The 25,524-nt window shown below is 38.1% G+C and overlaps 1 protein-coding gene across 1 annotated transcript in view; it reads left to right on the top strand.

Moving 5' to 3' along the window:
* Nucleotides 1-25,524, top strand: part of LOC150078482 (E3 ubiquitin-protein ligase LNX-like) — a 129,599-nt gene that overhangs the window by 77,478 nt on the left and 26,597 nt on the right. The window contains exons 5-9 of the mRNA XM_090384337.1: nt 617-743; nt 1,987-2,065; nt 6,288-6,318; nt 18,213-18,332; nt 23,156-23,322. Of these exons, the coding sequence (XP_090240463.1) occupies nt 617-743; nt 1,987-2,065; nt 6,288-6,318; nt 18,213-18,332; nt 23,156-23,322 (524 nt within the window). The remainder of the gene's footprint in view (nt 1-616; nt 744-1,986; nt 2,066-6,287; nt 6,319-18,212; nt 18,333-23,155; nt 23,323-25,524) is intronic.

Raw genomic sequence — 25,524 nt, 5'->3', positions numbered from 1 at the left:
ATTAACAATCTTATCAAATACAAGAATGCGGGTTTTTCAGATTTCAACTTTATGTAAAAGCTAAAATTTTAAGATCTTTCGCAGTAATATAATTATAACCATTCTTTCTTCTCTCTCTCTTTCTTTTCTGTTTTGTTTATCTAGAACAACCTATTACTCGTACACGCTGCGTTTCATGGATTTGTCAAAAGAATTTCTTGAAGCCGCTTCGTGATTACACAACAAAAATCGAAGTTCGCTACACAGGGCTAACGCATTATCTGTCAAACGGTGCACAGAAAAGAAGTGCAGTATTTCTTATTTTCGCAGTACTTTAATCAACACTTCGATGTAAAATTTGATTGCAGTTTTCCCTCACAAAAAATTTTGCGCAAATAATTACCATCACGCTCTGCAGCTTAACTTGACGATCAAACTGTGATGGTTCGATGTCATTTTTGATTCGTTGTGAACTCGCAATATAATCGTACAAACGTTTCAATTTTTATAACTAATTTCGTTTGTAACGCAACCTAGCTTCAGTTTTACTTTTTCTGACTGCTCATCAGACTCTTTGCCTGTAGTTTGTTAACTGCCCTCACATCCTCCATTCTAACGAACATCCCCTTCGTTGCAGGTGAACGATGTTTCTCTTCGTGACGTTGCTTCTACAGATGCTGTGAAATTTCTGCGCGAAGCTGCTTCTCCTGTAAGACTTCTGGTACTCAGGGAGAACCCCCAGTCGCTCTTCACAACGAATGAGAGTATGCTTTCCTTTTATTTTGAAATTCAGTGCTTTGTGTTTCCGTCTAGAACTCATTCATTTTAAAATATATTGCGGTTACAAAGAATGGAGAGGCCAGGGGAGGTAAACCGGACATGTCGAAAAAGAACATCGGCCAAATGGTTAGGTGAAGAATTCGCAGGGAATAGGGGCCCATGAGGAGAAGGGAACTAACGGGATAGTCCCGATAATTTTTCATTATAAATTATAGAATAAATAGATAAATATATTTATTTGATGAATAAATTGCATATAACAATAAGGGAATAACATCGGTATTGGTAAATTTGGTCATTAATATAAAATGCTAAACAATAATGGTCCCTAGGACGAGCCTAGAGGGACTCCTGTAGGAGAGGATATTTGTCGAGATGTTGAACCGATATAAATGACTTGATAATGCCATTTGGTAATATAATCGGTTAGATAACTGAATAGAGGAAGAACAATGTCGTAATTTTTAATTTTATTGCGTATACCGGCGCGTAAGTCCACCTACTTGAAAAAAATTCGTGCTCTTATCGGTAGTTGTTAAGTGGCTCTTCTGACTGCTTTTGGATAGCACTTCATACATACCATAATTGCTACAGCATTGCCAGTGTATATACACAATATTTTGTTCGTAGTAGTAAACTACAACAGTAGTGTAAAAGGCATCGATTTAATTGTATCTCATCTTCACAACGAGTTACGATGATATTGCACTACCTCGAATAAGTAACCCTTTATCAATAGAGAAGACTATTGTTACTTATTCTAAGGGGATATCACCACCCAGACAGCACCGTTTGAAAAATGGTATGGGATAAAACACCACAATATGATACAATTAAATCGATGCATTTTACACTACTGCTGTAGTTCACTACTACGAACAAAATATTGTGTATATACACTTGCAGTTCTGCAGTGAATTTCAAATTCGTAGTTTATTACGCCTGGTGCGTTTATTTTTCTAGTAACACCATAATTGCTTACTACCTGGCCTCTTCTGTTTTAGAGGAAAAAATAAAATAGAATAAATGAAATTACTGTGTTGAGAGGACAGACTATAACCGAAATTAATACTTTTATTAGATAAGAATTTCTGTCCAGCATTAAAGGACATTCTATAATTGTAAACACTTTCAGAGATATTTAATAATCACTTCACCTCTTATTACCTCCTTTCTGTATGGAAAAGCAATTTCATATACAATGTTGTGTGCGTGTATTTTTTTCAGATCCCTCCAAATTTATTACAGTTGAGCTGCGAAAATCCAGCATTAAGGACCAACTGGGAATCAGCATCATGCAGAGAACGTAAATAAATTTTGTCTCTTTTATAGTAAATCTAAGTATAGAAATGTTAATTGTACACGTTTAGTTATCGGAATCCTGCTTGGCACGAGGCGTGGCTTCAGTTGCATGGCAAGTCCAAATTTTTAAAGTGGAGAACCAACCGAGTGCTACAGTTACAAAAGCAAGGAATATTTTTACGTGTACTGTAATAGCAGTGTTTATAAAGTTCGCAAAAAGTTTGTAGGAAGTATTTAATAAAATAATTTAATAATTAATTTATTTAATAAGATAATATGTTGATTTACATTATTATTAACAGTTGGGCTTTTTAAGTTATGTAAGTTAGTTAATAAAGGACAAGACAGTTAAACATATCTTGTCCTTCATTATATTTTTGCGACCATTATGCGATGATTGAAAGTCCTTAAGTAGTACATACGGACATGTGTTGTGTCTTATGAAAGGCGGCTCCTAAACGTTAGCTCAACTCCGCCATGGTTCTCTGTGAGGGTACACAAAACTCTGTGGTGCGGTTGGCCCAGATTTTCTTTTCATGCGCGACAAGGCCGCTGCTCATAGAGCTCAATTGGTGGAGGAATATCTTGAAACTGAAGATATCAAACGACTGCCGTGGCTAGCACAATCAGCAGACTTAAATCGGATCAAAAATGTGGGGAACATCCCTTGGGCGTCGCATTGCACGCCGACAGCCAACTCCTCGGTCACTTGGTGAGCTCAAGCCTGAGCTGGTGTAAGAACGGGATTTGTTGCCATAGAATGTTATAGACACTCTTATATCGAGCAGGTTCATTGGTGTCAGTCTTGTTTAGTCGTTGCAGGTGATCATATGTCATACTGATGCCATGTGACCATATTTTTGAGCATTTTGTATCGACTTTTGTAATGTGACCTTTTTAGTAATTCTTATATAACCTCTATAAATGTCCCTTATATCTGTCTGAAGTTTCTCGCTGTCTCCTCATTTTATCGTTATTCAATGGTATACCACCATATCAAATTTTATCCCGCTTCATCAAGCTGCACGAGTTGCACTATCTTTTCTGTGTGTTCTGTTAATTTTGTTGATCAGTGTTTATATGCCACAATATGGCCTAAGTTTGCTGAAAAGCCTACAACCATACAACAACAATCCAACCAATCTGTTTACAAGACGAAAAACCCTACTTTCCGGGAGAAAGTACCATGTTACCCTTGCCTGAGAACAATTAACTCAGCCACGTTGTGAAAAAGGCCCATAAAAATTCCTTGCATCATTGACGGGATTCGTACGCAACTTTTTTCTTACTCGATGTAGGGAAGATGGTGATTATGCCAACTGTTCCACTTTAGAGAAAACATCCATCGCAAGCTATGTGAATAAACAGGCGAGAGTTTCCTGATAACCCCTAGTTCTGATCATAGAGCAAAAACAATATGTTTGGTGATCCATGTTGAACTGACACTTCTGATTCAGATTTGTTCTTGAGGTCGTCCACCAAAGGAGGCTGCTTAGTAATAGCAATATACTTGTGTGCAAAACTTAAGGACCAACACTATTTCTAAAAGTTACAACCACGAAATCTTTACTTAAGGTATTCTTTACTGATGAGAGTAGATTCAGTCTCAGCAGTAGAAAAGGTCGCAAACATCACTGATAGGGATCGATATGGCGGTCGAGGTGTTCTCGTCTGATGAGGCGTTACCTTGGATGGACGTACACACCTCCAGATACTGAAATGCGGTACTGTAACCAGTGCACGCTACTGTACTGAGGTAATCCTTCCTCATATGCGAATGTTCCGAAGTGCCATTGGCCCCAAGTTCGTGTTTATGGATGATACCGCCACACCCCATCGCACTGCAGCTGTTGATATACTTTTGGAAAGTGAAGACATTGTTCGTATGGATTGGCCTGCCCGTTTCGGCGATCTAAATCCCATCGAACACATGTGGGACGCTCTGGAGAGACGCTAGCGGCACGTCCACACCCACCAGAAAACGTTCACCAGCTAAAGATGGTACTGACAGAGGAATGGATGATGTTACTGCAAGAACTTAACAACATTGTTCTAAGTATGGACAGGCGGTGCAAAGCCTGCATCGACATTACGCATGTCGATATCTCCTACTGAGGACCACCTCTTTCTTCTCTTTGTTCCATTTTTGGCAGTGATGTATCTGTATCATGGCAGCCAGTGCTATATTGTCATTTTTGAATAAAGTCCCTTTGTACCGTTTTGTTTCCGTTGTTGGGTCGGTGTTGTTTCCTTCATCATTTCTGTACCTCACGGGGTTCCTTTGGTATGCTTTTCCCATATCCAGGCTACTCCTATGAGAAGCTACAGGTGAAAACCTGACTGGTCCTTAAATTTTACATACCAGTGTAGTATTCCCCATATAGTACAAGAAAGCCACAGGCTTTTGCTGGATTGGCAAAAAAAAATAAATAATAAATAAATAAATTAATTAATTAATTAAAACCAAGTAGATAAGAAAACACCTTCCCTCCTCACCCATTGAAGTATCCAGTAGATCTTGAATTTATTCAAACTGTCAGCCTCAACTACCTGCGGGGGCAACTTGTTCCAGCAATAAACAACTCGCTGGCTAAAAGAAAGCTTCCTACAATCTAATCTAAACATGAAGGCCCGTAATTTGAATGATAACCCCTAGTTCTAGAATTGTTTAGAATAGTGAGAATTCCACCTTCGTTCATTTTACTAATCCCTCGCAGAGCCTTATAAACAGGTCACCTCTGAGGTGCTTGGTTGCCAAGCTCTGTAGCCCACACAATCGGAGCATTTCCTCATACGGGCGTCATCCTTCTGCCGATCTCACCATTCGAGTTGCTCTTCTTTAGATCCTTTCAAGAAACTCAATATCTTTTTTCAGATGAGGTCTCCATACTTGAACACAGTATTCCTAATGCGGTCTTACAATTGCCTTATACAGTGGAATTATGACCTCCCTATCTCTACAGGATAACATTCGATAATTCATCGACAGGACACCATTGGCTTTCCTGGATGCATGTTTACACTCTTCAGAAAACTTCATATCTGTCCGTATTCTACTCCCAGATACCTTTCCTCCTACACTGTTTTTAATTCAACCCTACCAAGTGTATAATTTATTTGCGGGTTGCTGTTCCCAAAGTAGATAAGAAATACTTATCTACTTTGGGAACAGATAAGTAGATATCTGTTCCCAAATTACCAAATTATGATATTAGGGTCCCCTGTAAATGATTACATCTACCCATAGTTATTTTGTCTGTAAATTGCGTGTGTTCTCTGATCGATTTGCCTGTTTGCTGGACAAAAAAACCCCAGTTTCTGGAGGAAAAAACCTTGCTATCTACGCCTGAGACCGACTAACTCAGCCATGGAGTGAAAAAAGCTCACTAAAGTTGCTCGCGTCATCGATGGGATTCGAACCAGGGCCTTTTCCATCCGGTTGTTCCCCAAGTGTAATAAGACCTTGTATTTTTGCAGCATTAAAACATAGCTGCTACTCTCTGGCCACCTTTGAAGTCTGTTCAAGTCATCCTAAAGAAGCACTACTTGGCACTGACCATTAACAACGTCATCTGCAAATTTTGACATCACGCCTTCTATCCTTTCGTTGATGTGATTTATGAAAATGAGAAACAATAGTGGTCCAAGAACCGATCCTTGAGGTATCCTACTCCTGACGTTACACCAATCTGAAGAATATCCATTAATCAAAACCCACTACCTTCAGCCCTGCATCCACTCAGCAATCCATCTTAGAACCTTACCAGTAATATCAACCTATTCAAGCTTATACAGCAACCTCTCATGAGGGACCTAATCAAATGCTTTGCTCAAATCCAAATAAACTATGTCGAAATTATTACCAAATCTAGATCATGAGTAACTGTGTCAAAATAGCCTACTAAGTTAGTTATTCCTTGAATAAGCATGATTTACATCTTAAGCTTGATTTATACTTTAGAGAAAACATCCATCGCAACCTACGTCAATAAACAGGCGATAGTTTTCTGATCATTAGAGCAAGAACAACGTATTTGGTGATCCATGTTGAACTGACACTTTTGATTCATATTTGTTCTTGAGGTCGTCCACCAAATGAAGGTGCTTTAACAAGCATCGTTAATGATAGAGTTTTCTATGTATACCGAAGAATTATATCGTTTTATAATAGAGCAGTTTTCACATAATTTTTGTTTGGATTAACCTAAATCTCTTGAATTTTTCAGGAATGGAAGAGGAGTGTTTGTCACATATGTCGTGAGTATCAAAATTTATTTGATGGAGTCTATATATTTAGAATCTTAATTTATTATACAGAAAGTGTGGATTTAAGATTCAGAGTAGTCCTACTTTTATAAGTACTCTTATTATTATTGTGCTGTATTGTATTGTTCTCTTACCTTCAAAATTTTTGACTACTGTGGAATAACAATTGCGCTAATACATGCCTTAGAAGGAGTTTCGGAATGAGCACAAGTTCTGACTAAAAGTTCCTGAATTGTATTTTAAAAAGAATGCTGGGTATGTTTCATCAGGTATGTTATGCTGTTACTCCCAATAGTAGTCTCCTTGAGACGTTCACTATCAGTAATGTCGTGACACAATCAAAGCCTCTCCAATTGTGGTTGAAAACGATCGGATTCGAGCCTATCTATGATGTAATTCTATGATTTGTTCGTTTTTTTTTTTTGTTTTGTTTTTTTTTTCTCACAATGTGGCTAAGTTAGTTGGTCTCAGGCAAAGGTCGCATGGTTTTATAATCGAGAAGCAAACAGACAAACCGACTGCACACAAACACAATACCTTGGTTGCTTTGGTGTCTAATATGCGCGTATCTTGAGACTTAATACTTCGAGTCAGTGGTGTGAAACTAAAAATTCTGGGTTCTTTCTGGTTTGGCGAATTGTCCCCAAGGTGATTTTTAACAATCAACTGTCAGCCCCTGGACACCTTGGGACACTGTTGTGGTAGAGTTGTCCATATGATATATATACTGACAGAGAACAATACGAACCTTCGTATTAAGAGATTCACAGACAGAAGAAATGCAAATAAATGCGAATATATGCAAATAGAAGCAAAGAAAATTGTGTCGTGGGTGATGACTTTGTGGGAGATTTCTTTGTTTTGTAATTTTATTTTAATTTTTTCTTTTCCTGTAAGAAAGCCTATATTCTGTTTAAACCTTTACTCTATTCTCGTTTCCTTACCCCACATTCCGTATTCTGACTCATGTACCTCACAGAAGAATCGGGTTCGTATGTATATTTATTCTTTCCTGTCAGAATCTTGAGAATTGTTGTATTAAGTAAAATTCCTCCTTCGGACTAGGCTTGTATATTCAAATTGCCTAGTTACAACTGCAATTCTTTATTACATATATATATATACATGAAATGAAGTTAAAGATAATTATGCACATTATATGGTAAAATAACACAACATATATGGTACATTAAATGAACTGTTCCGTTATATTAATTGATATTCATATACATCATTTTAGTTAGAACAAGGATACTTAAAACTTTCCACGAATCTCCCCATTATTATAGCTTCTCTAATGTATAACCATTTAGGGATCACACTCAATTCCTTATTCGACTTTCTTATACAATTTATTTTATAGCTGCACTAAACACAAACTTCCTCTGGCTTGCCATAATACAATTGGAACCATCTTATATGCTAGTATTTATCCTAATTATCTGTTTTATACCTGCACTAAACACAAAACCTTTTCTGTCTTAGTTGCCATAATACATTTGGATCATCTTATATGCTAGTATTCACCTTAATTATCTCTTTGATTTAACCCGTCTAATATAGCTACTTTACATCTGTTCATTCATATTTAATTTGACTATCTCCTTCTATTTCTCTGTTCATTACTATGTTCTAATAACAATACTCAACTCATCTACATATATATCTTAGGGTATATTAATTATACGACTTTCCTCTTTAATTTTCTTATTATCTCCCTATAGTCCTTCTAATAATCTATAGTGTGCTTATTCTAACTGGGCACTTACTTCTATATTTTGGCGGGATGTTTTCGTAAGGGCCTTCTACTTCTTCCTCATTCAGCGCTGCTATCTTCCGCCATCCAGAGCTATTTCTTACTGCATCCAGGGCTGCTACTCTGCTTTTCAGGGCTGCTACTTTCTGCTCCCAGGGCTATTTCTAGGATATTATCACCTTCCTCGGTGAACTTAGTCATCTATGTATATCTTCTTCTTCCATTCTTACTGTTTTAACGAATTGCCTTTAGCTACCCCTTACACGTTCATCCCTTTTCCTCACACCCTTACATTTCCGATAAATTCACTTCGACTCTATCTCCTCCCTATATTTCCACTCAACTCTTTCTCGCCCGCTTTTTCGCACGCTATCTCCTTTTGTTTCCGAACTTTACACTTCCCTTCAAGTTTGGCACGCCTCCCCCACACGGATTTCCACCATCTTCCCTAGACCCTCACATTCACCTGATCTCAATCCTATTGAGAATATGTGAGATATGCTGAGCGTGCTATTCGGCAACGAAGTTTCTTCCTTCAACTCTATGGGAGCTACGCGATATTTTGCTGTAAAAATTATTACAATTTGACCAAAACGCACTAAAACACCTTATTGAATCCATCCGCGCCGAGCACTTGCCATTATTCGAAATCCGATTCGATACTGAATAAAGGTTCGTATTTTTTTGGCTAGTGTGCGTGCGCGCGCCTAGTTTCACCACTGCTTTAAATCCAGACATTTTGCTACTGTCGGAAGAATTTCTGGAGATTTTTGATTACTTTCAACATTTGCGTATTTTTCGCCTAGGAATATGAGAGACCATCTTGGATATTCTATTGCTCGTGAAAAGACATTATAGCACATTAGCGACCGGTCTGTTGCCCTGCTAACACTGAAAGCAAGTTAATTATGAATTTTGACACTGGATCATGCTTCAACAAACTGGTTTTACTGAAATTAGAGTGCCACTGGCTATTTCTACAAAGAATTTCTAAGCTAGCATCTGGATTTCTGTGCTATGAATATGTCAGAAAATAGTTGGTGCTGAAGACTGCCCGCGCCAGACTGCAAAGATATTCACTGTACTATCTTTTGATGGCACCGTCACAAATTTCATATAGTTTACACCCGTTAGGCGTTGCAAATGCGTCAGAGGGCTCAAACACTCCGAACCAGGGGCGTAGCTACCGTATAGCAAAAGTAGGCAAAGCCTAGGGGCCCTACTTCACCAGGGCCCATAAACAGATGCAACATATAAGGAAAATATTTTTCTCACTGAGCTCCTCAACAATGTTATACATTCTAGAATAAGGAAGGAATTCTTCTTATATCTTATCGCCAAACTCAGGCGGCAGCAGTCTTTATTTTGCTTTTACAAATGCAACTTTGTATAGTGATCAGACACCCGTTCAGTTACTGTAAATGTATGCGTCATATCGTATGATGTGTGTGTGGGAGTCCCCAACTTGACAGGAGGGCAGGGGATAGGCCCACCGTATACGAACATTTAGCCATATACAGTGATCAAAAGTTGTTATTTGATTAATTTCAGTTCAAGTTTGTTCAAGTTCAAGTCATTATCAAAACAGCAATTGACATACAAAAATGTATTTATTTATTTTTATTGCAATTTGTATTTAAAATATAAAGTTTAAAATTAAATTAATAAAATTTTAGTTAAAAATCGATGAAAAGAAAAAGGGAAAGAGTGGAGACCAAAAAAAGAACAATGAAGAAAGCAAAAGAACAAGCAGTCAATAAATTACCTAAATTAGATCATTTCTCTACAAAACACAGTAATGAATTATGTCCAGAAGAAGGTAAAGAAAATACCAGTATTGAATCGGAAAATTCAGAAAAGAATGCTGCTGGTGTAAATATATCTGCGGATCATTTAAATCAAGCAGGGTCATCAAGCGAAAACAATTCAACATTAATAGATATGCCTTCCTCGGAAATTAGTGTTGAACGCACTGCACTGTTTATTCCCTCAAGCGATCTTGGAGAATACGTGGACATCAACGTTTCCGATGAAACAAAAAGAAATATTATGAGTTTGTCACCTCAGAGACCTAAAGGACCATTTCCAAGGGATCCTGGATAACAAAATAGAAGTTTTAGTTCAACTATTCTACTTCAATGTTATTCCTCTTCCCCATCTCTTCCTTCATGTAGTATGACTGATGACTTTTGAAGTTAGGATGAACATCATGGCGAGATCCAATCTTTCTTACATTTCGAGGGTACAGCTCTAAAACAGTGTTTGCAGGCCGGCCGCCGGTCATACTTTATGGCGCAGAAGTGTGGACCTCAAACTGCCACAATGCATCTGAGACGGATTTTTGCGGGCGAATTTTGGCTATTGAAATGGGCCATATGGAAATTTCGGCTTCCGCCTGCACCAAGGACCACCCAGATGGCAGCAGCTCTAAAAATCAGACGTCTTCCTGCCATTAACCATGAGAGAAGACTCGTCTTTGCTGTAAAAAATGATGGTTGGCATTATTTCTGACCCAGGCGTTTGGGCTAACTGCGGTTGGGGGATCCCAGTCCCAAGCCTTCGGGCCAATCCAGTCCTCCAGGCCACCCCAAATCGGTTAAAGTTATCCGATCGGTTCTTACCCGTGCAAATGCTGCAGTACATATACTCCTTGGATGGCGACCTCTACAAGTTCGCATTGGATATAAAATATAGGCTGAACTTGCTCCATCGACTTCCTACTCAGGACTACGTCACAGGACATTAGAACCTGCTCCCAAGGACCTGTCCATCACTGCGATGAATCCATCACTACAGTGTTCCAACTTTCTGCGCCTGCTCAGATGACTCCAGCACTGTAAAAGGACTGCTCCCTGGAGAATAATTTAACATGATAACATGCTGTTGTGTATATATGTTCATATGTAAATTTTTCATTTGTTTTCCAATGTTTAAACATACACTTGTATAATTAGCAATAATATTGTTTTTTCTCCTATCTCATCCTTGTTTATTACATTGTATTAGCCTTTAATGTAAACCCCTGGCTTGTAGCCGTGAAGGGTATTATGTAAGGCGTGTGCGATAAAGAGTTCTTCTTCTTCTACACTGGACCGAACCTATTGGTAACTCCTTAGGAGGCTTCCGGATCAGCTGGTGTATCTTGTTACCTATACACTGGCATACAGTGACTGCAGGGAGTCCGAGTAGTGTGTATGAGGAGGGCATTTTTGAGGCCACGTTATGTTTAGGATCTAGGTATATTCTTACTATGTGTACGCCATATCCAAATATTTCATTACTTCATACAGCATTTCCCCTCCCCCAAACACACACACCACTTTTTCTCACTATTGAATACACCATGAATTGTCAAACTAATTGAGCAAGATTATCTGTGAAGAGATCTAAACCTCCAAAATACTTCCTAGTTCATTCCACAAATATACGTAGTCTCAATTCTAATCTCAACGATGTCCATTTCCAGTTGCAGTCTGCCAAACCCCATATACTCTTACTGACAGAATCTCAATTATCGGTTGATTCAAATACTGCTCATCTCAGTTGCCCAAATTATTCGCTGTATGATTCCTTTCGCCTCAAAGGTGGTACTTGTGCATATGTCCGTTCCGATATTCCCTGTCAGAGACTTGGTAATTTGGAATCGCATCTCTTCGATCTTCTCTGGCGTAAAATCTCTCTACTTCATTTGTTGTCTCTACCGTTCTTCCAACTCCACTAATCACTTGGAGCTCTTTGACTTCCTCTCTTTGCAACTTAACTTTCTCCAGTCCAACTTTCCTGACAGTGAGGTAATTTTCCTTGGTGATTTTAATGTTCACAACTCCAGCTGGCTTCCGTTTTCTAGTCACACCGACCCAGCTGGTCGAGATGCTGAGGCTTTTGCAATTTCTAATGATCTTGCACAGATTGTACATTTACCTACAAGAATACCGGACAGTCGTAACCATACAGCCAACACGCTTGATCTTTTTCTCACAAACAACCCGTCTAAGTACACGGTCGAAGTGAGTGAGTGGTCATTTAGGTACTTGAGATCACAACTTCGTGATTGTCTCTTCTCCAATGGAGCCTTTATCTCATGGCTATTCCCAACCTCGTGTTGTTTGGCATTCAAAGAATGCAAAATGGGATGACCAGCGAGATGTCTTTTCTTCTTTTCCTTGGTCAGATTACTGTTTCAAAACTTCTGATGTCAACGTTTGCTCTTAGCATGTCAGGGGCGCCTCCGTAGCCAGGTGGGCATGGGCAGCAGTGCGTAGCACACGCTTCTTGATTAGACCGGAGTTCGAGCCCGTGACCACCAAATACGGAGGATGCGGAAGGGTCAGGGTATGACCACCGCATATCCTCGGAGCAATATGGCCTTAGTTGCTAATGCTTCTAAAAAAAAAACGAAATAACAACGAACGGAAACGAACTTAGCATGTCAGTGAAATTATTCTTGTAGGAATGGAATCCTTTATTCCACACTCCACTTTAAAATCTCGTCCTAAAACTTGGTTTTTCAATAAATGTGCTAAGGCTGTTCAAGAGAAGAATGTTGCATATCGTAATTGGCTTGTTTCCTGTTCTTCAGTTTCATTTTCTGCCTACACCAAAGCTGGCAACAATTGTAAAGCAGTCATTAATCAGTCCAAAATAGATTTTGAACAGGCTAAGAGTAGAAAACTTGTTTTTTTCCCTAATGGTAGCCGAGCGTTCTGGTCTCTTGCCAAAGCTATTAGCCGCAACTTATGCCCATCTCTGCTCCCACCTCTGTCAAAACCAGATGGTTCTGTTATCACTTCAGCCAATGATAAAGCTGACCTGCTAGCATCCTTTTTTAATTCCAACTCATGTATTATTGGTAAAACACCTCCCACCATTCCCAACACGCTCCATTCAATGCCTCCTGTGGTCTTCCGTCAAAAGGATGTCAGAAGGATTTAGAATAATCTCGATGCTAAGAAAGCTCCAGGTCCTGATGGTATTTCTCCACTTGTTCTCAAAACCTGTGCTCCTGAAGTTAGTGGTTTTCTTTGCCGCCTTTTTTTAACTTTCTTATCCCAAAGGTGTTTTTTCTTCTGCTTGGAAATTTTCTCATATCCATCCAGGCCCTAAAAAGGGTGACAAGTCCCTCCCATCCAATTATCGTCCCATTGCAATTACTTCTACTCTTTCTAAAGTAATGGAGAAATCAATTAACCGCCAACTCTTAAACTACCTAGAAATCTTCTGTCTGATCAACGATCGCCAATATGGATTCTGTCAGTGTCGATCCACTGGTGGTATTCTGGCTTATTTTACCCATTTATGGACAAATTCAATGGTAAAGTTCAGTGAAACACAAGCAGTTGCTCTTGACATCTCAAAGGCTTTCGATCGTGTTTGGCATAAAGGTCTTCTAAACAAGCTTCCATCTTATGGTTTGCCAACTGTTTTTAGTAATTGGTTATCCAGTTTTCTCTCTGATCACTCACTGAGGGTGATGAAGATGGGATGGCTCTCTGTCTTCTAACTTCTCCACTAATGCCGGTGTCCCCCAAGGTTCAGTTCTTTCCCGCACTCTTTTCTTCTTGTATATAAATGACCTTCTTCCATTGACTGGAAATCGTTATCCATAGTTTTGCCGATGATAGCACATTGCATTCCACTTTCCATTTTGAAAAACCTTTTTTCTGACAGATTGCCCTGATCAATCAGCTTCAACTTCTCGAATATCCCCTAACAATTCCTTAAATGCCGATGTCCAAGTAATTCTCCAGTGGGACAAAGATAACTTAGTTGATTTCAATCCTTCTAAAACTTAGTCTTGTCTTATATTTCGCAAAAGGGATTCTTCTGCTCCTATGCTTATCTTTGGTGACACTCCAATTTTTTGGCAAAATGATATATCTCTTTTGGGGATTACCCTGACTTCCAAACTCTCTTGGCACAAGCACAAGCACATTACAAATATTGCTTCCTCTGCATCTAAAAACTTGGTTTTCTCTTTCGCTCTCAGCATTACTTTTCTTCCAAACAGCTGCTCACTCTGTACAAATCGCCAAGCCGGCCTACTGTGGAATATTGTTCCCATATCTGGGGCGACGCCCCCAAAACCTCTCTCAGGCTTCTAGATTCCATTCAGAAAAGGGCAGTTAGGTTAATTAACGACTCCAGTCTAACAGAGTCTCTCCACTCGCTGTCTCATAGATGTACTGTTTCTGCTGCATGCCTTTTCTACAGATACTTCCATGGGCACTGTTCTTCTGCATTGGCTTCTATAATTCCCACTCCCTCTTTCAAAACAGTCTAAACATGTGCCGCCACCATCGAACATCCATTTACTGTCCATCTTCAAAACTCACTGAACCAAATATTCATCTTTCTCGTTTATTCATGTGTGTAAAACTAAAATTATGTTGATAATCTCGGTTCCAGTAAAGCGAAGGGAAAATTACAGTCTACAGAAGTTCAAGTCTAATGTCAACAAATATCTTCTTTCGTCTTGTCAACCTCCAACCCAAGCACGGTACTAAGTACAATAGGTTCTAATACCTCTAGTGTTTGGGATTTTCATAAAATAAAAAAGAAAAAAAAAAGTTCCTCGTTTGTGGCTGTGCTACTCCGGACTACGAGACTGAAAAAAATCTATCTTTTCGGATAAAAACTCAGGGTTTCTCAACGAGGCATGTTCGAGGCATGTGCTATACGTGAAATGTGACAAAGAACGCAACGATTGATAAAGATCTTGAGGAACAAGTAAGATACAGATCCTCATTTTGGAAAATGGTACTAGAACGGTTATTTCGGATAATGCTTATGTTGGCTAAAAATTCTTTAGCATATCGCGGTCATCGGGAAGGATTTTCGGAAGATTACAATGGAAATTTTTTTATCGCAAGTCCGTTTACTTTCTTACTATGATGACGTAATGAAACAAATTATTGGCAGTAACTTATTTAAGCTCCACTATCCAAAATGAGTTAATAGAATGTTTAGGTACCAAATTAACAAAAGAAAGTGTTACACTTAAAATTAATTCAGCACCATTATATTCACTAATTTTAGATACTACTCAAGATCTCACAAAAAAAGATCAATTAAGTGTTATTGTACGACATATTCACATGATTTGCGAGAAATGAAAAATCCAAAGATTTTGAAATTTGTGAAACGTTTTTAGGATTCTATGACATGAATGATCATTTGGCAGAAATGATGACGGGCCGACCGGGCTAGCCGGGTGGGTATAAAGTGCCTGCCTGGCAACCCAGAGGGCGCGGGTTCGAATCCCGCTTCGGGCTTGGATCAGAGTAGAAAATGCAAAAACCTTGGGAGGTGCATTATGGCCACAGAAGCCGATGCGCCAACAACTAACAAAAAAAAAATGATGACGGATAATATAATGAAAATATTACACAAACTAAATATTCCCATTGAAAAATGTTATGGTCAGGGATATGATGGGGCTAATGCCACGAGTGGGGTTTATAATGCAGTCACGTATTAAAATGATCCAATCAAATGCAGAGTACATTCATTCTGCAAATCACAATTTAAATTTAGTTATTAATGATAGCGTAAATTGTAATAACGCTTCGACATTCTTTAAATTTTGTATAATTTTTTTTGGAAATAGTACGAAAAGATGGGATCTTCTTTCTAAATTTACTGGGGAATCTGAAGTTACATTAAAAAAAACTCAACCCTACTCGCTGGTCTCCTAAATTACCGTCTATAACAGCTGTGAAAGTTCGTTTTGCGGATATTATAAAAGCTTTGACAGAAATGAATCTTAAATCAACTAAAAAAGCAGACCGAGACGAAAACCGTAGAATAATGAAGCAAATGACGACATTTGATTTTATTTTCATTTGTATATTTTTGAATAACGTGATGTGAGAAATTAATTATGCTTCAAAAACTCTACAGAAGCATGATACAGACTCGATGAATGTACTTCTGTATTGGATCGAGTCAGCAAATATTTACAAAACATTCGAAATTCATACGAACAAATTAAATACGAATCTGAGCAAATTGCCAAGGAGTTCGGGGTAGATCCCAAATTTGAAGACAAACGACAACGTAGAACTAAAAGACAGTTCGATGAATTAGCTTCAGATTTTTTGTTTGATGATAGAGATTAGTCTGTTTTTTTCTAAATCAGTGTTTTTTTACTGTTTTAGACAAAACTAATACAAATTAAAAATCGTTTTGAAAGTATGAAGTTAGTAAAAAATTATTTTGCAATACTAGAACCGAAAAAAATGATATGTCAAATGCTGATATATTAGGTGAGTGTGAAAATCTCATAAAAAAAAGTATTCATCTATACTCACTTTCTCTCTCTCTCTCTCTCCCCAACTGCCGATTCAATATTGTAATTTAATCACACTTATTAAACAAAAATTATCAGCAGACATGTCTATCAGACAATTTTTTATTTGACTTTTCAGAAATTTTTACTTTATGTTATTTTTCACCCTGCCAGCTGCCTCTGCCGAAAGAAGATCATTTACTAAATTAAGAATAACAAAAGATTATAAAAGAAATGCTATTGGTCAAAGTAGACTGTGCAATCTTGGCTATTGAGCATAAATATGCCAGTAAAATGGATTTTATTAATGATTTCGCAAATGCAAAAGCGCTAAAAGTAACATTTTAACTTTTTTCGTAAATTTATTAGCTATAGTATAATTTTTTATGTTTGTCTAATGGTACAGTATTTAATAAATAGTATCATTTTATAGTAATAATTTTAATGTTTTTTATGTTTGTAAAATTATAAAGAAATAGTAAATAAAATACATATTTATGTTATTAAAATGATTCAACATTTTTTTTATATTATACTAATTAAAATTTATTTTAATAAAAATAAGGAGCCTAAAATGATTTCTTGCCTAAGGGCTCAAAAAAACTTAGCTGCGCCACTGCTCCGAACAAAACATTCTCCATCTGTTGATATCTTCGTCATCAGCGTGCAGTCCAAACCATTCCTGTCGGGTCCATTGCTTTTTATTGTTTTCGCCACGCTAATTGCCCCGCCAGCATGGTACAACCGAAAGAGGGATTCGTTAAACCCGCATACTTGTTTTAAGATGGCTCCAGCAGATTAACTGAAGGGGATTAAGACCAGGTATCTAGTAGGCAAATTTGTTTAATTTTTTTAAATTGAAGCCGGTCGACTGACCGGCTTCAAGTCATTCAACGGTTTGCTATCTCAAAGAATCATCTGAACGACGATGACTTGCCATCCTCAATATTGGAGATGTGACTATCCCACTGAGCAAGCCAAAAAACGGGAATGCTATCATTAGAACTGCATGATTTATAGAACAGAATTGAATTTTTTCACACCGTAGGCAGGTTACGAGTAGTTCGCCTCGGGAAGGGGTTAATGGTTTTCCCTTCCAAAATATGTTTCATTTCGCAAACAAAGAATACAAGCAGTTTACGGACTCGGTACACTGTAGCGTAGCCTCGTGGATTTAGTTGCATTGGCGCAAATTCTAAAACAACAGCACCCATCTTCTAAGAAATGGATTGGACTGCTTAACTTTGTAGTGGTGCATATTTCGAAATTTTAAGCCCACCCTCACTGAGACGCATGTCAGTGAAATAGTGTAATTTCTTATTGAATGCAGGACGATTGTTCCATAAAATCTTTATCAATCTCCACTGATAACTAAGCAAGCTTAAAGTCATCGTGAACATATGAAGCATACAATTTCACCAATTTTAATCAGTTGAGAATACACTTCTGTACAGCTAACACTGATAAATGGATTTACTTATCAGTTCATTATTTTACAAACATTTCACATCTTCCTCCAAAAATGGTTGTACAATATATATGTTGCTCTTCAAAATTCTACCCTTCTGCACTTTCTTAATGTACATTTCAGAGATGGAACTCTGATGAAAGCTCTGTATTCTTAAAGGGAGAAACTGTTCCTCAGTAAATTGTTTAATTGGAATCTTTCTTGGTATGAAGAAACAGTATCTTCTGTTATTATTATGTAATTTTCAAAATACAATTTTATTTTGGAATTTTCAAAATATTTTGAAATTTAGAAATATATATATTTTTTTACAAATAAAATGAATCTGGAAATTCTTTTACTTTCCTTGAGTTTCATTATTTCTATTCTTGCAGCAGCCTGGCGGTATAGCAGCAAGGCATGGCAGACGAATCATGCAAGGAGATCAAATATTGGAAATCAATGGACAGAACGTAAGAGATAGCAATCAGAAGGATGTGGCTCACATGATTGAGGTTAGTTCGCTGAACGACAGTAAGTATATATGGCAAGAAATATTGGCATGAAGCATTTTGAAATGTGTTCATTTTCCCTTAACCTTAATTACTTATTTGAATTGAATTCTTGTTTGTTGCCACGACAGCCGACGTTGATAAGATGTTCTGAGGACAGCAATGTTTCAAATCAGGGGGAAGATAAAGCTTGGGATATAAACCTAAATAACTTCATGGAGTGTGTCAGGGTATTAAACTACAGAAGAATACTTAGTCTTAACTGCGTCTACAGTAATGTCAGGAGTGTTGTCAATAAAATGGCTGAATTTGAACTGGTTAGGACAACTAATGCTGCCGTAATAAGGCTAACAAAAACGTGGTGCCACCCGGAAATTGATGATGACGAGTTCCACTAGTATGCTTAATGTATTTAGGAAAGATAGAAGGGGGTGGGGAGGGTCATGCTTCTTATCAAAAGTAGCCTGAGCACGAAAAGAGCTTTTGATGAGACTGAAGATAAGTCTGACGGCATAGAATCTGGATCGGGTGTGAGTTAGTTGGAAGAAAAGAAACAATGAGAGTGGGAGTAAGCTAAAGACCAGAAGACTGTGAAGAATATGACGACAATCTTTACATGCAGATGGAATGGACAAGTAAGCGTGAATATTTTATTATGGGTGAATTTAACTACCCCACATTGATTGGAATAAGAGGGAAGGAAACTCACGATGGAGAAAAACATTTTTAATAAACTAGATCATTATTATTTGTATCGCCACGTCAGAGAAAGTACTAGGAGTGAGAATATTCTTGACCTCATCATTACTAACGAATCAGATGACATCGCAGGGCTTAGAGTACAGGAATGATTGTCAAGAAGTGATCATGCAATCGTCAGTCGGAAGATGAAGAAAGATGTTGCAGTAGTTAAGGATACAGGCACGGCTTTTAACTTCAGAAGAGGGGACTTTGACAGTTTAAGGCGCTATATGGCGTCTGTGAATTGGCCAGCTTGACGTGGGATGGCGAATATATTTGAATTATGAAATACTTTTAAAGCAAAAGTCACAGAAGCCATAAACGAATACATACCTTTAAGAAAATATTGCAGGAGGAGGAGATTGCCAAAATGGATGATTGCGGCGCTGGCTGGTCAAAGAGAGCAGAAAAAGAAAACAGATAGCATGGGACAGTTACAGAGCCATGAAAAGTACTACGGCCTACAACAGGTATAAGTTTATCAATAATAGTACCAAAAATAAGGTCAGGGAGGCCAAGGCTGAGTTGAGAAAGCATGGCTAAGAGAAAAAAGGATGAGACAAGGAATTTTCATGTGAATACAACGAAGAAGAAACTAATCAGATTGGACCTTGTACACTGCGTTTGGGAAAGTCTTAGATATCCCAGCTGATGTTGCCGATGAATTGAATAGGTACTTTGCATCGGTCTTTACTGACGAATTGCTCTTCATGTTTAGAAGAGGCTGAGCCATATGAAATTCGTGATATCGTAATTACAAATGATTGTTTATTAGAATAACTTTTGAGCATAAAGGCAAGTAAGACTCCCGCAGTTGATAGCATATACCCTGTAGTTTTGAGGGAGAAAAAAAAAATTCAAATTATTATATAAGGGTCATCCGTAATTTATTACATAAATCCGTATTTTGTGTCTGTAAATTGCGTGTGTTCTCTGGTCGATTTTCCTGTTTTGTTAGACGAAAAAACCCGTTTCTGGGATGGGGGAGAAACCTTACTATCTACGCCTGAGACTGACTAACTCAGTCGTGGAGTGAAAAAGCCCAGTAAAGTTCCTGGCGTCATCGATGGGATTCGAACTCGAGCCTTTTCCACCCGGTGTGGGGAGGACGGTGACGATATACCACTGTGCTACCCCGCGCAGGCTAGTTTTAAGAGAGATCGCCAGGGAGTATATTGAATCATTGAAGTTAATTATGAGGGTATATTTGGACTCATGGGAGATTCCTTTGGATTAGAAAAGCGCCAATGTATCTCCAATACATAAAAGCGGTTCTAAGAGTGAAGTTGGTACAGACCGGTTAGTCTGTTTTCAGTGGTAGGAAAAATCTTACAGGCAATGATTAAGAGTACAGTTCAAGGACAATGAGATAGATATGGTATCTGAAGGATACACATTTCTTTGTTAAGGGAAAATCACGCTTAACTAACTTAATAGGCTATTTTGACACAGTTACCATGAGCTGGATTTAAGAAACAATTTCGACATAGTTTATTTGGATTTTGACATAGCATTTGTCTCGATCTCTCATGAGAGATTACTGTATAAGTTTGAATAGGTTGGTATTACTGGTAAGATTCTAAGATGGATTGCTGGGCAGCTGCATGGAAAAGGGTTGCGATTAATGGATATTCTTCAGATTGATATAATGTCATAAGTGGAGTTCCTCGTGGATCGGTTCTTGGGCCACTCTTGTTTCTGATTTGCATAAATGACATCAACGAAGGGACAGAAGGCGTGATGTCAAAATTTGCAGATGACGTAAAGATTGGCAGAGTCGTTAATGATCAGTGCCAAGCAGCGCTCCTTCAGCATGACTTGAACAGACTCCAGAGATGGTCAGAGAAGTGGTAGTTATGTTTTAATGTTGCTAAATGAAAGGTCTTAAACTTCGGGAATAGCAACCCCCAAATAAATTATATACTTGGTGGAGTTGAATTAAAAACAGTGAAGGAGAAAATGGGTCTGGGAGAGTTACAATGCGGGCAGACATGAATTTTTGAACATTGTAAATAAGCAGTCAGGAAAGTCTATGGTTTCCTATCGATTTCCCGAACGTTAATCTGTAGAGATATCATAAACCCACTATATAACAATTGTTAGACCACATTTGGAATACTCTGTTCAAGATGGAGATCTCATTTGAAAAAAAGACATTGAGCTTCTTGAAATGGTCTAAAGACGGACAACTCGAATGATAAGATCGGCAGAAGGACTACCGTATGAGTAGAGACTCCGATTATGTGGGCTACAGGAGCTTGGCAACCAGGCACCTTAGAGCTGACCTGATTGAGGTTTATAAGGCACTGAGTGGGGTTAGTAAAATGAATGAAGGTGCAATTTTCACTGTTACAAATACAGTCTGCGTGGTAGCACAGTGGTATCGTCACCGTCCTCCCCACACCGGGTGGAAAAGACCGGGTCCGAATCCGTCGATGACGGGAGGAACTTTAATGGGCTTTTTTCCACTCCGTGGCTGAGTTAATCAGTCTCAGGCGTAGATAGCAAGGTTTTTCCCCAGACACTGGGGTTTTTTTCGTACAGCAAAACAGGAAAATCGACCAGAGAACACGCAATTTACAGACATATTACATAAATGGGTATATGTAAGAAATTACGGGTGGCCCTAATATGGTAATTTCATTTGTTTTTTTTGTTACAAAGTACAAGGTTCTTACACATGGATCTTTGCGACAATGAGCGATAGGCAGGTCGAGCTTCGCCCATCGCTTCGCAGCGATTTTTTTTAAAAATTTTTGTATTATGCGGTCCCAGCCAACTTTCCTGGCAACCCCGCGATCTATGTACAATGTTATGTATTTGAAAGATGTAGTTCTGGGAGAAAAATTGCTTTATGATTTTAAACCGACGACAAAGGGGATGGAGAATTGCTTCCCGAATTTAAATCAACCAGAAAAGGGGGTAATCGAGAAAAATTTTCCCCTTTGCCTCTGGTTTTAATTCGGGAAACAAAATTTCGCATAGGAAGAGATAGCAAAATAGCATTCACTCTAATCCAAAATCGTCGTGATTAACAGCTAATCACTGTGAAAAAGTGAGAGGATCTAGACCTGCCTATCACTCATTGACGCAAAGTTCCATGGGTAAGAACCTTGTACCGAAGCCTAACCGTTTCCTCTTGTACTTAGTCGATCTTTCACTCTCATCACAACAATCGGCCAGCTGTTCCAAAAATGTCACTCCCTTCTTTCGAAAAGATGCGTTTTAATTTATTCATATTTGCAATACGACCGTCCCTCCAGTACAAACAAATTATTAAATGAGCATTTCGCAAAGTTTTCAAGAGAGGTGCTGCAAACACTTTGCGGAAGTTGACTACCTGTACTTACTAATCTGTGGGCTAATTACAGCCTCGATTGTAGGGGCCTTTAGGAATTCCTTTAATCTCCAAACGAGTTATAAGTGGCGAAACAACTGTACTGTTGCGGAGGACGGATGTTATGCCCATACTGAAATAAAAGTCCACTCAATATGGCACGTTCACCTTAATTATGGAAAGTGCGGAAAGATATCGAGATTAAGATTATGACTGTTGAAGTTGAAACAATATTTAAATAGTTCTTCGAACACTTTTAACAGTGCTCCAGGAATTATTATTATTATTATTATTATTATTATTATTAGCCATATGGTGCAAGGAAGCCTGAGGCTTATGCTGCACCAGGCAAAAAAAAAAAAAAAAATTTCCCTATTACCCTGAGAGAGAGAGAGAGAGGAGAGAGAGAGAGAGAGAGAGAGAGAGAGAGAGAGAGAGAGAGAGAGGAGAGAGAGAGAGGAGGAGAGAGGAGAGAGGAGAGAGAGAGAGAGAGAGAGAGAGCATCAGAAGGGAATCATCAAGAAAGAGAAGAATGATGATATCCAGCTCAGGACCCTGGTGTGCCAAGCCCATACTCACCAGATGTGAGCCCCTGGAATTAATGAGATTAATGATTTCCTACATTTTTATTAACTAGTCTTTCTCAGAATGACTAGCTATTTATTCATTCATTCTGAGAATGAAATAATCTAAGCTAGTTTAAATGGGAACTATGAATGCTTATGTGTTATTCCTTGATATCGTTTAGAATTTAGATGGAGCAATAGTTTTACTTCTTGGAAGAGTTCCCAACTTAAGTAGTGCCATTCAAGAATGGGCTAGGTGGAAAGCCCAGCAGTGCCTGAGGACGAGGACTAGTACATGGTCTGCTTACACTGCAAATGCAAAAGAAAAACTGCAGACTCAAAGGCCAAGGTAAGAGTAACGTTCTAAGTGCATGATATTTATTTTTGTATTTACCGCACATGGCGAAAGACATTTTGAATCGAGTTATAATCAAATAAAACATGCAGTGTGTCATATCTTTTAAGGCTATAATAGTTGTCATGGTGAGACCCAATTTCCTTCCGTTTTTTGAAGTTATCACAGTGCACCTTTAAACGATTTTCCTTAATCATGTTGCTAGAAGGTTTACACCGGACTAAATCTATTAAGAATGTTTCTAGGAGGAGGCATTTAGATCGATCAGTTAGTGTAAAGACCAGATACTCTGCCAGCGAACGTTTTAGAGGCCAACCTTATGTAAAAAGTTGGATATATCTTGCAGTGTTATATATATAAAAAAAAAAAAAATCTGAAAAAAAAAATTCATCATTTTAACATGTCCTTCCCTCAAATTTTACTTCACGTTCATAAACTCATCGTAAATATTAAAATGCCTTTGCGGTAGCACAATGAATAAAATTGTTTCACCCTGAACCCAAAAACTTTTCCGCACTATATGTGCAGAAAAGTTTTTGGGTTCAAGGCGAGAGCAGTTCTCTCAGAAACTCGAATTTTTTAATCCAATAAAAAAGCTTGTTAATTAGACTAAATCCAATACATGCAAATTTCAGACCCAATATACCGTCCCTTCACAGCTTTAGTTCTTTTGCACTAAAAACAAACACCCAGTAATCAACATCATACCTGAAAGTTATTTACAAAAAAAAAAAAAAAAAAAAAAAAAAAAGCCTCCCCGAAGCTTTCTAATCCATTTCTAAAATAAGCTCGGTCTCAGTCCAAATCTCAATAATGTGTATTTTCTGTCTCTAATTTGTTATGTCCACTTGCTTAAACCACACTAATATCATTTATCCTAATTATCTGCTCTGTGATTCAACCCACTTTAAAGATGGTACTTGTACAATCCACATTGGTATTCCTTGTCGGAGACTTCCTAATCTGAAATCTCCAATATTTCATAAAAATCTTTTTATATCCCATTTTGTCAACTTAATTTACTGCTTTTGTCATTCTCCGAACTTTACAAATCACTCTGAACTTTTCAAAATTTTTATTTAAACTCTATATATTTTCTGTCTAACTTTCCTAATAGTGAAGTATTTTCCTTTATAATTTTAATAGTGACTAGGGGGCTCCTCCCTGCTGGCTTTTCTCGCCTACCCCCGGGCACGCTTTTCTACGTAAAATGTAGAGGTATGACGGAGTGAAATATTTTCTACATAAAGACACACCTGTCAAAACGCATTGATCGATATCTAATGACCTATGTAATTATTTACCTGTGCATTTGTAGTGACGTAATTGCTCCAAACACTTGTACCACGTGACTCGTATCCCTCCTCTCCCATTGGCTACCCAATTACGCTGCATTCTCAAAATCAAATAAATATCACTATGTAATTAGTTATCCGCGTTTACACAGGTCACTTAGGAAAAGGACTTTTTCTTCAGGTTCCATAATGCATGAGGAATATTGTTGCATCTGAAAGAGCAGGACTAAAAAATATTTACAAAATTTGAAACTATCTACAAATATACACTAGTGTGCAAAACTTAAGGACCAACACTATTTCTAAAGGTTGCAACCACAAAATCCTTACTTAAGGTACTCTTTATTGATGAGAGTAGATTCCGTCTAGGGCTTGCAAACCGGTTTTATAAACCGGTTAAATCCGGTTTTCATATTGAGTTGTTAAAACCGAAACCGAGCTTCTAAAACCGGATTCGAATATTTTTTAGTTAGCCCTCGAATATAGTTTTTTGTTACGCACATTTTCTTTTGTTTGTTCGTTTGTCTGGATCGTTCAACTGCTTTATGTTTTAAACCTGTTTTTTATTTTATTTTATTTTATGTTGGTACGAATTTCATGGGCAAGTGGCCCAAATCTAGGAGGGTACCTTTTATCTTGCCACCTGTATCATGGCTCGATGCAGGTGTACTCATTTACGACTGAGTGAGCGATAGCGTAAAAGAAAATGCTCAACATTTCTCCGTTCCATCTATCTTGTTCGCCAGGCAAGTTATGGAACGCGCCTTATTGACGGTTACCCGCTAGAAACAGATTCGCTGAATATTGCAGCAAATTTCAATCGTAGAAAGTTTTTTGCTTCTTTATTCCTATTAAATTTGCGATCAAATGTTCTCCAAAAAGCAGCTTCACCAAATTTAGC

This window comes from Mastigoproctus giganteus, chromosome 11 (genome assembly GCF_048544385.1).
Source record: "Mastigoproctus giganteus isolate SK-2022 chromosome 11, ASM4854438v1, whole genome shotgun sequence".
NCBI lineage: Eukaryota > Metazoa > Arthropoda > Arachnida > Uropygi > Thelyphonidae > Mastigoproctus > Mastigoproctus giganteus.
Note: the sequence above shows the minus strand (reverse complement) of the source record. Positions and strands in the feature narration are given on the sequence as shown.